Genomic DNA, 15,182 nt, shown 5'->3' with positions numbered 1-15,182 from the left:
TGAGGAATCCAAGCAAGCAGCTTAGAAGCGGTCAGAGTAGCAAAACCGAAGTCCTTGCTAACTCGTTCAATTGAAGCAGAGCGGAGATTTAAATACCCGGAGTACTGACGTCATGCAATGGGGCCACCCCCGAGGTTCCCGCCATGACGTATTCAAAAACGTAGGCAGTGTGTGCACACATTCCCTAGGAAGCACAGGAAGAAGCATGGCGGATGGGGACGCCCATGCTGGCTTGGAGATGCCGAGGGTTTTGGCAAACAGCAGCAGAGGTAGCCATTCTTCCAATGGTGGAGGAAATGGGTAAAAGAGAGGTGAGGCAGTACGGTCTGATGGATGCAACAGTACCCCCCTTCAAAGGGCCCCCTCCAGGACCTCTTCTTGGTGGTCTGGGTTTTCTATGGTGTGCGAGATGAAATTGACGTACCATGTCTTTATCCATGATGTTTGCCAGAGGCTCCCATGTTTTCTTCTGGTCCATAACCCTCCCAGGAGATGAGGTATTCCCACATCTTGCCTCTCTTGCATTCATCCAAGATGTCATCTACAGCATACTCAATATTGTCCTGTGTCCAGGTTAGTGGGTTCTGGGTTCTTCTTAGAGAACTCTGAGAGCATGAAAGGTTTTAACAGAGAGACCTGGAAGGCGTTTTGTATTCTCATTGATGGAGGTAGTTTCAAACTGCATGTCAGATTTCCCAAGCGCCGAAGGATAGCAAAGGGTCCTACATAGCAAGTTGCAAAACGTGGTGAAGGTAGTTTAAGACGGAGGAACTTGGTACTCAGCAAGACTTTGTCTCCAGGCTGAAACCGAGGTGCCTCTCGATAGTGAGCATCGTAGATCTTTTTTGCTTTATGTCCTGCTTTAAGGAGTAGATCCTTTGTTTGCTTCCAAAGCTGAGATAACTCTGCTACAGTGGCCTGTGCAGCAGGAGAAGCCACTGATAAGGGAATTGGCAGAGGAGGAAGCAGTTGTCTGCATAGACGATTTGGAAGGAAGAAGATTCCATAGATGTAGTAGGATGCAAGTTGATAGCAAATTCTGCCCAAGGCAGCAGTTCCGCCCAGTCACTCTGTCTTGAATTAGCGTAGGACCATAGAAACTGTTTAAGCATTCTGTTCATTCTTTCAGTCTGTCCATTAGACTGAGGGTGGTTAGCGGAGGTCAAGTCCAATGAGATGTCAGAATATGCTTACGCATTCCATGAAGGCGGAAGATATGTTTGATGAAGAGTCTCGCTAACTCCATGGCTGAAGGTAATCCTGGTAAGGCTACAAAATGTACCATCTTGGAGAAGTGATCAACATGACCCAAATAGTATTGTTCCCATTGGAGAGTGGTAAATCTAAAACAAAATCGGTTGCTATATGTGTTCAGGGTTCATCCGGCGCTTGCAGGGGTTGAAGCAGACCCTAAGGACTTCTGACTGGTGGCTTTTGCTTGGCGCAGACAGCGCAGGAACCCACATAAGCTTGTATATCCTTTTTCATGGTTGGCCACCAGTAAATACCGCTGTAACATGGCCAAAGTATGACTCTGTCCAGGATGGCCGGCCAGGCAGGAATCGTACGCCCACTTCAACAGTTTCTTCCTTTGATTTCTAACCACAACCGTCTTCCCAGCGGGTACAACATGAGTGGCTGCAAGAACCACTTTCCCGGGATCAATAATGTGATTGTGTTCATCAGGCACATCCTGAGGGGAGAAGGATTGTGACAGGGCATCAGCCCGGATGTTCTTTTCTCCCGGATGATATTTCAAAAGGAAATCGAATCTGTTAAAGAACAGTGACCAACTTGCTTGATGATGATTGAGTCATTGTGCATGTCTGAAGTACTCCAAGTTCTTGTGATCGGTGTACACAACTATCTGATGTTGTGCGCCTTCCAGCCAAGGATGCCATTCCTCAAAGACCAGCTTAATCGTGAGTAACTCTTTGTCTCCAATTCTGTAATTTCTTTTGGCAGGTGAGAACCGCCTTGAGAAGAAGGAGCAGGGATGGAGCACGTTGGATTCACTGTACTGGCTCAAAACCATTCCCAAGCCGACGTCAGATGCGTTGACCTCGATGTTGAATGGGCGATGCAGGTCTGGATGGGGGAGGCATGGCTTTTTTTGAAAAGCCCCTTTGAGAGACAGGAAGGCAGATATTGCTTCTGGAGACAGATGGCAGGGTTAGCTCCCTTTCTGGTCATTGCAGTGAGAGGGACCGTCAATGATGAATAGTTCTTGAAAAAGGAACGGTAGTAGTTCATGAAGTCCAAGAAGTGGCGCACTGCCTTCAGGCCTGTAGGTTGGGGCTAATCTTGGATGCTTTCTAATTTCTTGAGGTCCATCTGAAACCCGTTTCTTGAAACAATGTATCCCAGGAAGGGTACAGATTCCTTGTGGAGCTCACACTTCTTGAGTTTTGCGTATAAGTGGTACTCCTGTAGGCATCTTAAAACCTTCTTGACATCCTCTTGGTGTGTTTGTAGATCCTGGGAGAAGATCGGGATGTCATCAAGATACACTACTACACATTAATATAGTAAGTCCCATAAGATGTCGTTCATCATATTTTGAAAAACTGCAGGTGCATTACCTAGTCCGAAGGGCATGACAAGATATTCAAAGTGTCCATCGTGGGTGTTAAAGGCTGTCTTCCATTCGTCACTTTCACAAATGCGTGTAATTTCATTCAGACCCCTATAATTGATGTAGGGACATAAGGTACCATCTTTTTTTCCCACAAAGAAAGAATCCTGCACCAGCCAAGGATTTGGAGGGTCTGATAAATCCTTTTTGAAGGTTGTCTTATATATAGGTGGACATAGCCTTAGCCTCAGCTACAGAAAGAGGGTAAACTCTTCCTTTTGGAGGCTCCATATTGGGTTTCAGGTTTATAGCCCAGTCAAAAACTCTGTGAGGTGGAAGTACATCTGCTGCTTGTTTAGAGAAGACATCCTGGAAGGAAGCGTATTGTGGAGGTAAATCTGGTAAAGATGGTGCAGTAGGCATGCATATTAGCGGCGAGACTTCCGCAAGATACTGGCTATGACAGCCAGATCCCCACCGGGATAATTCCAGCATTGCCCAGTTAAACTGTGGCATATGATCTTGTAGCCAGGGCGGTCCAAGTACCACCAGATGCATGGCCTTTTCCAATACGAGGAATGAGATGATTTCAGAGAGTAAAGTTCTGGTGCGCAGGCCAATGGCCTGGGTAATCAACAAAACCTCTCCAGGCAGTGATTCCCCATGGATTGAAGACAATAGCAATGGCTTAGCGATTGGTGTGGTAGGAATCCATAGATGTTCTACTAAGCGTTTTAAGATGAAATTTCCTCTGGCTCCGGAGTCTTTGAGGGCAAGGGTCTGAAACTTGAGGCTTCTGCAGATAAGTGAGATAATGGAGGAGTTGGAGCAGTGAAGCCTAGGAGGAGTCCTCCTGCGGATCCTAGGCCTGTTAGTTTCCCGGACAGATGGGACAGGTTTGGATGGCGTGGCCTGATTGGCCACAGTACATGCATAATCCCATGCGTTTGCGAAATTGTCTTTCTTTAGAAGTTAAATGACTTCGTCCTAGTTGCAAAGGCTCATCTTCTTCTAAGGGAGCAGATGGTAGGCATGAGGCAGTTGGCACAGGTTTGGGATGGTTAGCTCCTGGGACGGGCTTCCGAGGACTCTTAGCCTCTTGAGTCCAGTCTCGAATATGGTGGTCTATTCTCCCAGCCAATTCCATGAGAGATTCAAGGGTATCAGGCAGATCACGAGCCACCAGCAGCAGCTGAAACAAAACATAATAATAATAATAATAATAATAATAAACTGAGTGCTGCAAGCAGAGGCAGCCATGCAGTGAGAGGCTCACTAAGGCTACAGCTGTGTAAGCCAGGCTAAGAGGCAGGGAAAGCAAGAAACTCTGAACAGAACCCAAAAGAGCAAGAAAGGCCAACTTACTGCAGTAGTTATATAAGAGAGTAGAGAAATACAGATTGTCCAATATTCAATAGGCTGTTTAGTGAACAAGATATCTGGCTAAAGTTAGCCGGATAACTTGTCTCATATAATCAGTAGGATAAACATCCTACTGAATATACTAGCCTAGCCTATAGCTATCCAGCCTCGTGTAGCCAGACAACTAAAAATTTATGTTTTTAATGTATCAGTTAGGATTTAAGTTATCTGGCCTTGCTACTTAACTGGATATCATAGAGCAGTTAATTGCAAACAGCACTACAGCATCAAAACCCCCAAGATAAAAAGTACAATAAAAAATAGGTCAAATATCTAGACAGCAAGTCAGAAAACCAGAAAAGAGATGGGCTGGGAGAAGAAACATATTTTTTTTCTTTTTGACATTTTTATTTTAGGGGCAAAACACCCAGTATAACAAAGAAAGAAGTAGGGCAGGAGAACTACAGAGGCATAAAACCTCCAATGGTAGTACTTCTTATATACATAAGATATGATGTTCCAAAACTTAGTGTTCACTGAAACAGTTGAAATCAAAATGTTGCAGGTAGTACAGTCTTTAAACATGTAGAATCTAGAGATGTGAATCGTGTGATCGATCGTCTTAACGATCGATTTCGGCTGGGAGGTGGAGGGAATCGGATCGTCGCAGTTTGGGTTTTTTAAATATCGTGTAAATCGTGTAAATCGAAAACCGGCACACTAAAACATCCCTAAAACCCACCCCGACCCTTTAAAATAAATCCCCCACCCTCCCGAACCCCCCAAAATGCCTTAAATTACCTGGGGTCCAGTGGGGGGGGAGGGGAAGGGGGAGGGCGGGAAAACCGGCACACTAAAACAACCCTAAAACCCACCCCGACCCTTTAAAATAAATCCCCCACCCTCCCGAACCCCCCCCCCCAAAATGCCTTAAATTACCTGGGGTCCAGAGGAAGGGTCCCGGTGTGATCTTTTACTCTCGGACCTCCGGGTGCGTTGTAGAAATGGCGCCGGCGCTACCTTTGACCTGTCATATGACAAGGCAAAGGTAGCAACCTCCTGCAGTCAAATCGTGTTGCCGTACGGCCGGCGCCATTTTGCAGGAGGTCATTCCCGGACCCCTGCTGGACTTTTGGCAAGTCTTGTAGGGGTCAGGAGGCCCCCCCAAGCTGGCCAAAAGTCCCTGGGGGTCCAGCGGGGGTCCGGGAGCGATCTCCTACGCTCCTGACGTCGGGGGACAAAAAACAAAATGGCGCCGGCGCTACCTTTGACCTGTCATATGACAAGGCAAAGGTAGCGCTGGCGCCATTTCTACAATGCACCCGGAGGTCCAAGAGTAAAAGATCACACCGGGACCCTTCCTCTGGACCCCAGGTAATTTAAGGCATTTTGGGGGGGGTTCGGGAGGGTGGGGGATTTATTTTAAAGGGTCGGGGTGGGTTTTAGGGTTGTTTTAGTGTGCCGGTTTTCCCGCCCTCCCCCTTCCCCTCCCCCTTCCCCCGATTTACGATTTTTTGACAATAAATCGGGGGAATTGTTATTGTATCGCGGCTCTAACAATTTTTGACGATTTAAAATATATCGGACGATATTTTAAATCGTCAAAAAATGATTCACATCCCTAGTAGAATCCACATACAGGTATTGAGATCTATCAAGAGACTTACTGATCCTTGCTGATGCAGTCTCCTGGGATCCCCTCACTCCTTTTCCTCGGTTTAAGGCTCATTTGGATAGATGCAGTGCTCCTTGCCTCCCAGGGACCCTTGTTGGTACCTGATTTTTTTCAATGCTTGAATGTGGAAAATATGGATGCCATCTCCAGAATTATAACTTTGAGATTGGAATTTAATATATTATTGTTTGTCCATCTATTATTGTTTTTTATTTAATGCTTTTATGATTGTTCTGATGCATGCAGCCTAGAACACATATAAACACACATATAAACCTTTTTTAAATTAAATAAAAAATGTCTCCTGCATATCTTTCTCCTTTTGGACTCCTGGATCATGGTTACATGATCCAGGAGTCCAACACTCCAACACTCCAACACTCAATTCTTCCTGATCCTGTGTAGATTTCTGTTCAAGCACAGAACTTCTTTGGGAAAAGAAGTTCTAGGGAAAAGAACATCCAGATCTTCTTTTCCCTAGAGAAAGACAAACAGACAAAAACAGGATACAAGATTTACTCCCTCAAATTAGGGTTACTTTCTACCCCATTGATGGATTCCTCAGGAAAAGCTACTTTATAGCAAATTAGCAGAAGCACCACCACAGGGAAATGTCTGTATTGTTGTCCTCCATACTCACTATTCAACTCTGGAAAACTGAGGACAGAAGGAGGGCTTTTCCTCTTCTCCAAACTTCTTCAGAGACGAGAGACTGGATACTTGTCATTCTCAGCTTCAGCCATCTGACCAGAATATTCTGAGGATGCCCTCTCCAACACCCTGGACTGCACACCATTGTGGCCACTTCTAGAAGGGCGTGCCATAGCAAATGGATCAGTCCACTCACTGCCCTACCAATCATAATTTGTCTCCCTCTGGAAAGACCATAGGCTCCTTCACATTTAATAGAAAGAAGAAGTACAGATGTCCCTTTCTGGGGAGGGAATATATGAAACCCCAGTGTATAATCTCTGTCAAAACAAAAGACTGATGACAGTGGTTCTCTGTATGGATGTCTCCAAGATGTCAAGGGACTTCCACACTTGTATACTGGTAGGGTTGTCCTCATTCGATTCCCTGAATACATGATCTGCTTCTCTTTTAATTTCATGGATAATGAGATCAAGAATGTTTTCTGGGTGTCAGCCCAGTAGTTCAGTGGCAGTCCTGTGTATGGCTTTGTGGGGAGCGAGATTAAAAATTCTGGATCAGGCCAGCTGGGACTGGAGATGCTGTGAAGGCAGTGTTTGTTTATAGGTCCTGGCGGTGAGGGAATTCCAGTTATTATGCAATGGCACCCCTCCCGTTGCTAGATTCAGGGCCAACGATTACAGGTTTCTGGAAGCAATCCTGGTGTTTGGCCCAAGGCTGAGGGTTATAATGACTGGGCTAGGTGAGTTGGGAGGAGATATAAAATAGAAAAAAAAAAATCCTTGAATAGTTGGGAACGAAGGTTCATGATGCCAGAATCCCAACTCTGATTTCAACTGAACTGGAAGCCCAAAGGAGCAAAAAGAAAAAAAAGTGCCAGACTAAAGTTTAAGAAAAGGAACGTTTTCTGTAATAAGCAGTTCAAATGTTCTGCCACTTTTGTGTATCCCTGCATCTTTCTGTGGCACTGAGTGTTTACATAAAATGTCTCTACCTGCTGTGGATTTATGGGCCAGCTCCTACCATTCCTGCCTCTCATGACATCACTATCAACTGCTTTATCCAGCTTCATCACATGGAGAAGAGATCAGTGACCATCCAGTTGCTGGCTCTCTTCCCCCTCCCGTTGTCTCTAGGCATTCTGCCCCTTGGACGACCGTTAACAGGAGATTCACTTTTTCCACATCTCTGTGGAGGCATTTCCTAAAGCTGCTTCTCATTTGTGCATGTAATCTAGGAATACTCTGAAGGGCCATAGTCATCAGATTCTGAGCAGCTTGCCATGTATGGCACTCACTCTCCATTTTTAGATGTGCTGTCACTGCTCTGCGTTGCTGCCTAAAAGCCTTTGAAGAGCTTCCTCTAAAGTGAAGTATGCACATTTATCTGAACCTCCAGTCTGTAAATCAAATAAAGCACAGCCTTGAGTACTGAGTGTTATACACACAAACAGGATATTTGAGGGAAGAATTTTTCTCTCCTTCTGGAGGATTGTCAGCAAGCTGCTAGCTTTTCACGTGCCTGATCAGCTCCTCTGACCACCCCAGGCACAGAACCCCGCATATAGAGAAAATAATTGGAAATTTGAATAGACACTTTTTATGAAGCCTGCTTGAAATTTTTCTTCCGCAAAATCTGCCTTTCCAGATGAATTCTCAGTCCCAGATGTGTCCTTGCTTATGTGACTGCAAATTAACTAAAGGCACATTTGAGTTGGGCTTCCCAGTTCTCAACCAAAATGAACATTGACTATGGAATTTTATCTGGTTCTCTCTGTATGGAAAAGGGGAAGATTTTTCTCTCTCCAGAGCATTTACTGCTTTCTCTGATCAGGATTGCGTGTCTGTGTGTGGGGGGTGGGGGTGTTACGCAAAATAATGTGGCTTTTTTTTTTTTTTAAACTGGCTGGAGCAAAATAAAAAAAAAAAAAAAGCATCTCGGTGATATCAATAGATTTATGGGGCTATTTTATGCCACAGGTGCTTTTTTTCTTCACAGAAAATGGCAGACTACAAGTCCAAGAGTTTGGGAGCTATGCGTCACATGGCGATAGATCCCTACAGCATTGGCTCCCCCTGTCTTTCCTTTAATGCATTGTCTCTTTGGACCAGTAAAGCAGAACTGTGATGGGCAAAGAGAATCCAGCCCATGTTTGCAGGGATGGGGAGGATTACGGGACTTCCGAATGGAAGGTTTAGAACTCTCAGCAGCATCTGTGACCCTTTCACTGAGCTGTTAACCATGCCATGAGAACCAAAACATCCTCACCCACCCACCGTCATGCAGTGGCAGGCCAGACAACATGTCTGCGACCTCAGTGGTTCATTACTTTGTTAGTACCATGTGAGATAATCTTAAATTATGCAGTGTTGTAGCTTCAAATACTTGAGCCAAAAAGAAGTACAGAGGCACATATCCCCCCCCCCCCCCCCTCCGATCGAGTCAGCCTAGCCTTTTGAGGCCCTGCAGGCAGACTTGGCTGTTTAGAATATGAACCCCAGAGCTTGTGAACTTGGACCTTTACTTTGTTAACTCAATAAAGCTGCAGTTGTTGTTTATTCAGTGATCCTTGCGTTGTGCGTCTTATTGGGCAACTGAGTTGCTAGCTGGAAAAAAAGGAATATGTTGAGCCAGGTGTCCCATGTTAGAAAGCTGCAAATGATAAATGTGTTTACTGGTGTGTGGGTAACAATGTTCTGAAAGGATAAATTTGAAGAGCACCTTCTGCGTACATTGGGCCGGATTTTCAAAAGGTTATGCGCGTCGGGCCTATTTTAAAAAGGCCCGGCGACGCGCATGAAGCCCTGGGACGCGTGTAAGTCCCGGGGGCTTTACTAAAGGGGCGGGGGTGGGGTCAGGCTCCCGGCACAGCGGCCATATTTGCTGCTGTGCCAGGGATCACGCACTGGCAGTTGGCTGGCAGGCGCAAAAGGTAAAATAAAGGTTATGGGGGGTTAGAGTTGGGCTAGGGGGGGAAAGGTTAGGGGAAGGGGTGGGAAGGTTAGGTTAAGGGGCAGGGAACGGAGGAAAGCAGCGCAGCTCGGCACACGCAAGGTGCACAACTGATCCCGGATGTTATAACTTGCGTGCGCCTGTGCGCGCAAGTTATAAAATTGGGCGTTCATGTGTGCGCGCCGGGTAATGCGCACACATGTAAGCCGTGCTCGCTGCTTTTAAAATCTACCCCATTCTGCCTACTAAAACTGCACCTGGAGGAGAATTTTGTCACAGATGTTAAACAGTATCATAAATTGTTATAGCTCAAAGGGTTCTGGGTTAAAAGCCTGTTTTGTTTTTTCTCATGTAACAAAGCATGTCAGGAACTCAAGTAATCTCATACCTTGAATATAATGATTTCTTGTACCTTCTGTGTTGCAGGTATTCCTGAATTTTGCCACAGACATCACAGGCCAAGAACCATCATCTTATACCAGCACTCAGAAGTCTCATCTATCAGCCTAAATACAGAACAGAAGATTAACAACCATGCACAGCTACACATTTTAAATTGGTTTGAAAAGAACTGTGGAATATGATCTCATAAGTTACCCAAAATGCATAGGCTTATACTCTACTGGCAGTGAAAAGAGGAAGATGGCAAGACAGATGGCCGAAATAGGCCTTTGGTCTTCTGGACCATCCCAACAACCCCCCATCAAAGCACACTGCTGCTACCAAGATCACTGCTGGCAGGAGAATACCCCCATGGCCACTAGTTGTTAGGTGATTTCCCCAACCCTCCACCCACTGGCTCGGGGGTAGGGAACAGGAAAGCGGAAGATTGGATGGTCACACACAAATGACAGTCTTTCTCTAGCATTCAGGTTGGGATCTCATGTGTTGCAGCCAATTTGTGGCTTAACAGTTCTGTTACGTGTAGGGGCCTGGCTCCTAATTGGTTATACTAGAACTGTGGCCTATGGACCAATGAGTTACACACAACACAAAGCATTATATTGTTCTCCATAAAAAAAATTATAATACTAATACAAAATCAACACAACTGTATGGCAACAAAAGGGCTGATCTTAGAGAAGCATTAATGACCAATTAGGGTATCAGAGGAAAGGAAGCATAGCTCTGTATTTCTGTGCTAAATACGCTCAATAAAGTAGCAAATTAGTTTGATAGAAGTACTCTCCCCTGCCCCACACCCTTCCCAGTGAATAAGTAACAGCAACGGAAATGAAAACAAGCTTACATTTTCATGTGCAGAGACTAGACCATATTCGAGGACTCTGGATTTCACCCAGACTCAGGGAATTTGCATCAATTGCCGAATCTGAGGGGAAACACTAAAAAGCTCCAGCTATTCTCCATCAGTAAGCCTGCAGGGAACAGGAGAAGTGGGGTAAGTCTTGAGCACACATACAGCAGACAGCATGTGAGGAGAAACTGGAGAGAGGCTGCAAGAGATCAACTCAGTCTGCAGTTGTGATCCCAAGACTTGGGACACAGCTGAGGGTAAAGTGAGATTGTACAAGTCTGAGAGCTGTGACTTATATGGGGTGGGGGAGACAAAGAGAGTGCTGGAGTCAGGGAAGGGGGAAGAAGGTGGGGGTCATCCCTGGAGGGGGAAAAGTGGTAGTGGAGAGAGTGTAGATTGGCATGGAGGGGTTGGAACAGAGAACGCTGATATGTTGATATGCTTTATTCCTTTCTCCCCACTTTCCTGCCTGCCCCTCTGATAATCAAAAGCAATCCCAGGGTAACTACAACTCAAAAGTTCCCAGATATGGCCATGCAGCAGCTGAATATGTAAAAATGTGATGGTTTGGGTTTTTTGAACTACTGAACTGAGCCGGTATGTCCCGCAAATCACAAAACTAATTTACATAATCAAGACAAAGATCTCATTTTTGCAAACTGATTTTAATGACTGGAGGACCTCTAAGCCACTGCTTCCATGTATTTTATTTACTGTACATGTCAGGAACTTCCTTCCTTGGCAGTTTTCTAGTACCCTGCTGGGCCTTTTCTGATTGCTGGAACTTGCCTTGGTTATGGTCAAGCAGGAAAGAAGTGATGGGGACAGAGGCCAGTTGTTAATGTGCAAGGATCAGAGTACAACAGAATATTGCAAAAGCAAGACATTTTTTGAAAAAGTTACTACTCAGGTTTGGAAGAGTCCTAGTGCTGTATATCAGCACTTTGTACCTCAATGAGAATTTAAATCCTCTGTTATTGCAAGTTAAAGCAATATTTTTAGTCATACTGTTAGCATGCAAAACCAATGTTTTTGTAGTTTGAGATAATGCTCTGTATTAGTTGATTGTATAGCAGTACATATACAATGGTGGCAGTAAATGAATTATGAGTTATACTGTATCATAGGGTAGCTTTACTGATTAAAATGAAATTTTCCTGAAACCTACTGTGATTTTGTAATACGTTCATTTCATTTTGTATGCCCACACACAATGCACTGAAAAAATGCATCATTAGTCTATTTAAAGTTAAACACATTTATTTATTTATTTAATAACTTTTTTATACCGGCATTCGTGAGGGCCCCATTCATAGTATATACACACTGGGACGGTGACTTTAAAACAAAAGTGCGGGTGCCCATACATGAGCGTATGCGTGCAAGAGGACATATGTTGAAATTTTAATTCATACGCACATATGATTTACAATGCATCTATCGCACATACGTGTGCTCCTAATTTTAAACTGTAATTTAAGCAAATGTACTTTGCAAATCTTCCTTAGGACTTTGTTGGCCTTAACGCGCACAGGTAAGTGGATTTTAAAACATGTTCGCGTGAAGAACATTGCCAGTTTTACCAATTAGTCCATCGGTTTGCCTAGTCTATCCCAAGGTCATCCAGCCCCTCTGGTTCTTCAGCCTGCTCTCCCCACAGCTGACTCGGACCACTCACTCTGTTGTGTTAGGCTAATAAAGCGATTTTTGCAGACTTACACCTCATCAGGAGCAGCAGTAAATATACGTGGCTAACAAGTCACCGCATACTGTGCCTGCCAAATTTAAAATATGGATTTATGCGTGTAACTGTTGGGCCACCCTAGAATGCCCCGACACACCCTAGCTTCTGCCCCTTTTTCTTTTACTCTTGTCCGCATACATACACGTATAATTTCCGGCTTATAAAATGTGTTGCTCGCTCGTGGCCCAGATACTCATGTATATGGGCCTTTTAGCATGAACAACGCTTTTAAAATTCACCCCAGAGTGAGAGAAAGGCCCTATCCAATCAGGCCCTGTGTTTCTCTACTTAAGAGTTGATCCACTAAGTGCAGGTAAGTTTAGAAGGTTAGGTAAGGGAACCCTGACCACACTGTAAGCTCCACAGAGAAGGGACTATTTCATATGTAGAAATAAAGACAACTGAAATTTGCTTGTGAACAGGTGCCATGTTGAATTAAGCAGCAAACAACAGACAAGGTTAAAGTAACAACAGAGATAAGAAGTAGAAAACAGTGAAATATAACAATTAGCCAACAGGTGGCATCAACCTAAATTACCATCTATAACATCTCCCGTTTCTTTGTTCAGTATTTGCACAACTTTCTATTGTAAAATATCCTTAGGGACCTTCATTTTCAGTTTAAACTGATTTTCACGTGTAAATTTCTGGATTTTTCCAAAGGTGAAAATCGGTTAAAACTGATCTTCTCCCTAGTGTTATATGTCTTCAATAGCTGCGGAGGCAGCGTTTCCGTTGGTCCCGAAGTCAGTGTAGGTAGAAGAGCTTTCTCTATTTCAAATCCCTCTCTCCTGCCTTCCCCAAGCAGTGAAAATTTGCCTCATATCTTCTTCTAATGTTTGGGGAGAATTTGGGGGGGGGGGGGGGAGTTTCGGGAGAATTCTTGGAGGAAAAGGGAGGGAGAAGACTTTTGGAAAGAAGAGAGACAATGAAAGAGCAGTAGGAGAGTGGGAGAAAAACGGGAATGCTGGGAAGAGGAAAAAAGGATCAGGATCATCTGAAGAATCATTTGAGAGAGGTTATATAGGCAGGTCGGGAGGGAATGGAATAGTGGGAAGCTTCTGTCTACAAAAATAAAATCCAATATTCTGTAAAATGTATGAATAATTTTTTTTTACACTGATTTTCTCCTGTTTTTGTTCTTTTCAAAGTAAACCCTGATAAATTCCCGTGAAAAAAATAAATGAATAAAAACCGAAAACCAAGGCCCCTAAATATCCTACAGATTAAGGGCCTGATTTGCTAAGTTATTTTTCCCCATAGACTGAATGAGAGAAAAGCCTTAGTAAATCAGGCCCTAGCAGATGCTTCATAGCTTGAGTTAAAGACTTGTGTCGCAGTCTTTCCGATTCACCTTGTATCACACAGGGCTCAAATAGTTTGACAGGTGCTGTGCAGAACTGCTATCAATGTCTGTCAAGACAGTATAGCTTTCCACAGGTCTTTGCCATCTGCTTTTGCCTTCTTTTGCACATGTTTTTCACTGTCTTCGCAGCTGATTCAGCTTTGCCATTAGGTTGTGGGTGCCATGGTAATGCAGTAATATGCGAGCAAATTGAGGCCCATTATCTGAAATCACTTGATAGACATACTCTCGCAAAATGATTCCGGCTACTGCATGACTCATGCTTTTTTCCATATTCTGGATATTGTTCTCTCTCTTGCTTATGTACTTTGCCACAATAACTATATGCTGCAGATTTGGTTGTAGGTGGGTTATCCTGCTGGTGCTTATTGCATCAATGCTTCACTGATGCTTATCTGTTGCATTAATGCTGTCAGCATGCTAGTCTTGTTCCATAGTATTCATTTGAAAGTCAGTAAGTTCCACACCACGACAAATTTCAATAACCGTATTCAAATTTAAGTCTCATTCTCTCAGAAGATGTTGATGTGTGCACTCATTGGCTGTGCCAAGGACTGGTTTATCCTGAATCAGTTCATTATTCAGTGGATCATACTCACATTTCGCTGGTTTCTCTCTCAAACGTGATAAAGTTGTCTGTAGATTCATCCCTCTCTTCTTTGAAGCAGCCAAATATGTATCTTTCATATATTACATTTTTTTCAGACTTGAAATAGGCTTCCAGTGCATCAAGGATGGCTTTTTCTATCCTTTCCCTGTTCCTCTGTAAGGCTTAAATTGTGCTTATAAACATGCTGGCTTTTGGTACCCATCCCCCTTTTCAACTACCTTCATGCCTTCAGAGGACGGAATGCTGTTAATAGTTGCCATGATCCAAAAACGCTCTCATACTTCAGCATCCAGAGACGGGCACATGCAGTCATAAGCCAATCAATACCACTACAAGTCTTGTCTTCTGCTCACAGTTCTTGAGCCCACTGCTCACTGGAAATTCTCTACTTCAGATGTAGGAAAACAATGTAGTTTCAGATACTTCCTACACCATGTTAGCTATGTTGAAGAAAAGACAATTGAAAGCTGCCAGTGAACAGGTGTCATGTTGTATTGTATTAACCAGCAAGCAACTCACAGGGTTAAAGTAACAACAGAGACAGAATACAAAAAACAAAACAGTAAAATATAACAATCAGCCACCAGGTGGCATCAACCTATAAAATAACACCTGTAACAGGGACAGTCTCTTCTATGTGTTTGTACAGCACTGTGTACATCTCGTAGTACTATAGGTAACCCTGATTTCAAGTGTGGAGGTCAGTTATGGAGAGGGGATCACTATAGGGAAAAACTGATATAATATTACCTCTGCATCACTAGGAGCACTGCAGTTTCTTTTGGGACTAGGGAAACAAAATATGCTTTCAAGGTGGTATGTCCCAATATGTTGTAGTCATTTTGCACACAAACAAATCTTTCAACAACTAACAAGGGTACAAGTTAAATGCATACCCTATATTCCCTCTAGATTATTCTGAATCTTATCCGCCTCTCTTCATATGGTAAGAAATAAACACAAATAATATAGTTAAACACAACTTTACTGAA

The 15,182-nt window shown here is 43.9% G+C and overlaps 1 protein-coding gene across 1 annotated transcript in view; it reads left to right on the top strand.

The window, feature by feature from the left end:
* Nucleotides 1-11,657, top strand: part of ABCA13 (ATP binding cassette subfamily A member 13) — a 929,477-nt gene extending 917,820 nt beyond the window's left edge. The window contains exon 56 of the mRNA XM_029587089.1: nt 9,642-11,657. Coding sequence (XP_029442949.1) covers nt 9,642-9,725 — 84 coding nt within the window. The 3' untranslated portion in view covers nt 9,726-11,657. The remainder of the gene's footprint in view (nt 1-9,641) is intronic.
* Nucleotides 11,658-15,182: the final 3,525 nt, after the last annotated feature.

The sequence above is a fragment of the Rhinatrema bivittatum genome, chromosome 2, assembly GCF_901001135.1.
Source record: "Rhinatrema bivittatum chromosome 2, aRhiBiv1.1, whole genome shotgun sequence".
Lineage (NCBI taxonomy): Eukaryota > Metazoa > Chordata > Amphibia > Gymnophiona > Rhinatrematidae > Rhinatrema > Rhinatrema bivittatum.
The sequence above is the reverse complement of the archived record's forward strand: the minus strand, read 5'-3'. Positions and strand labels throughout refer to the sequence as shown.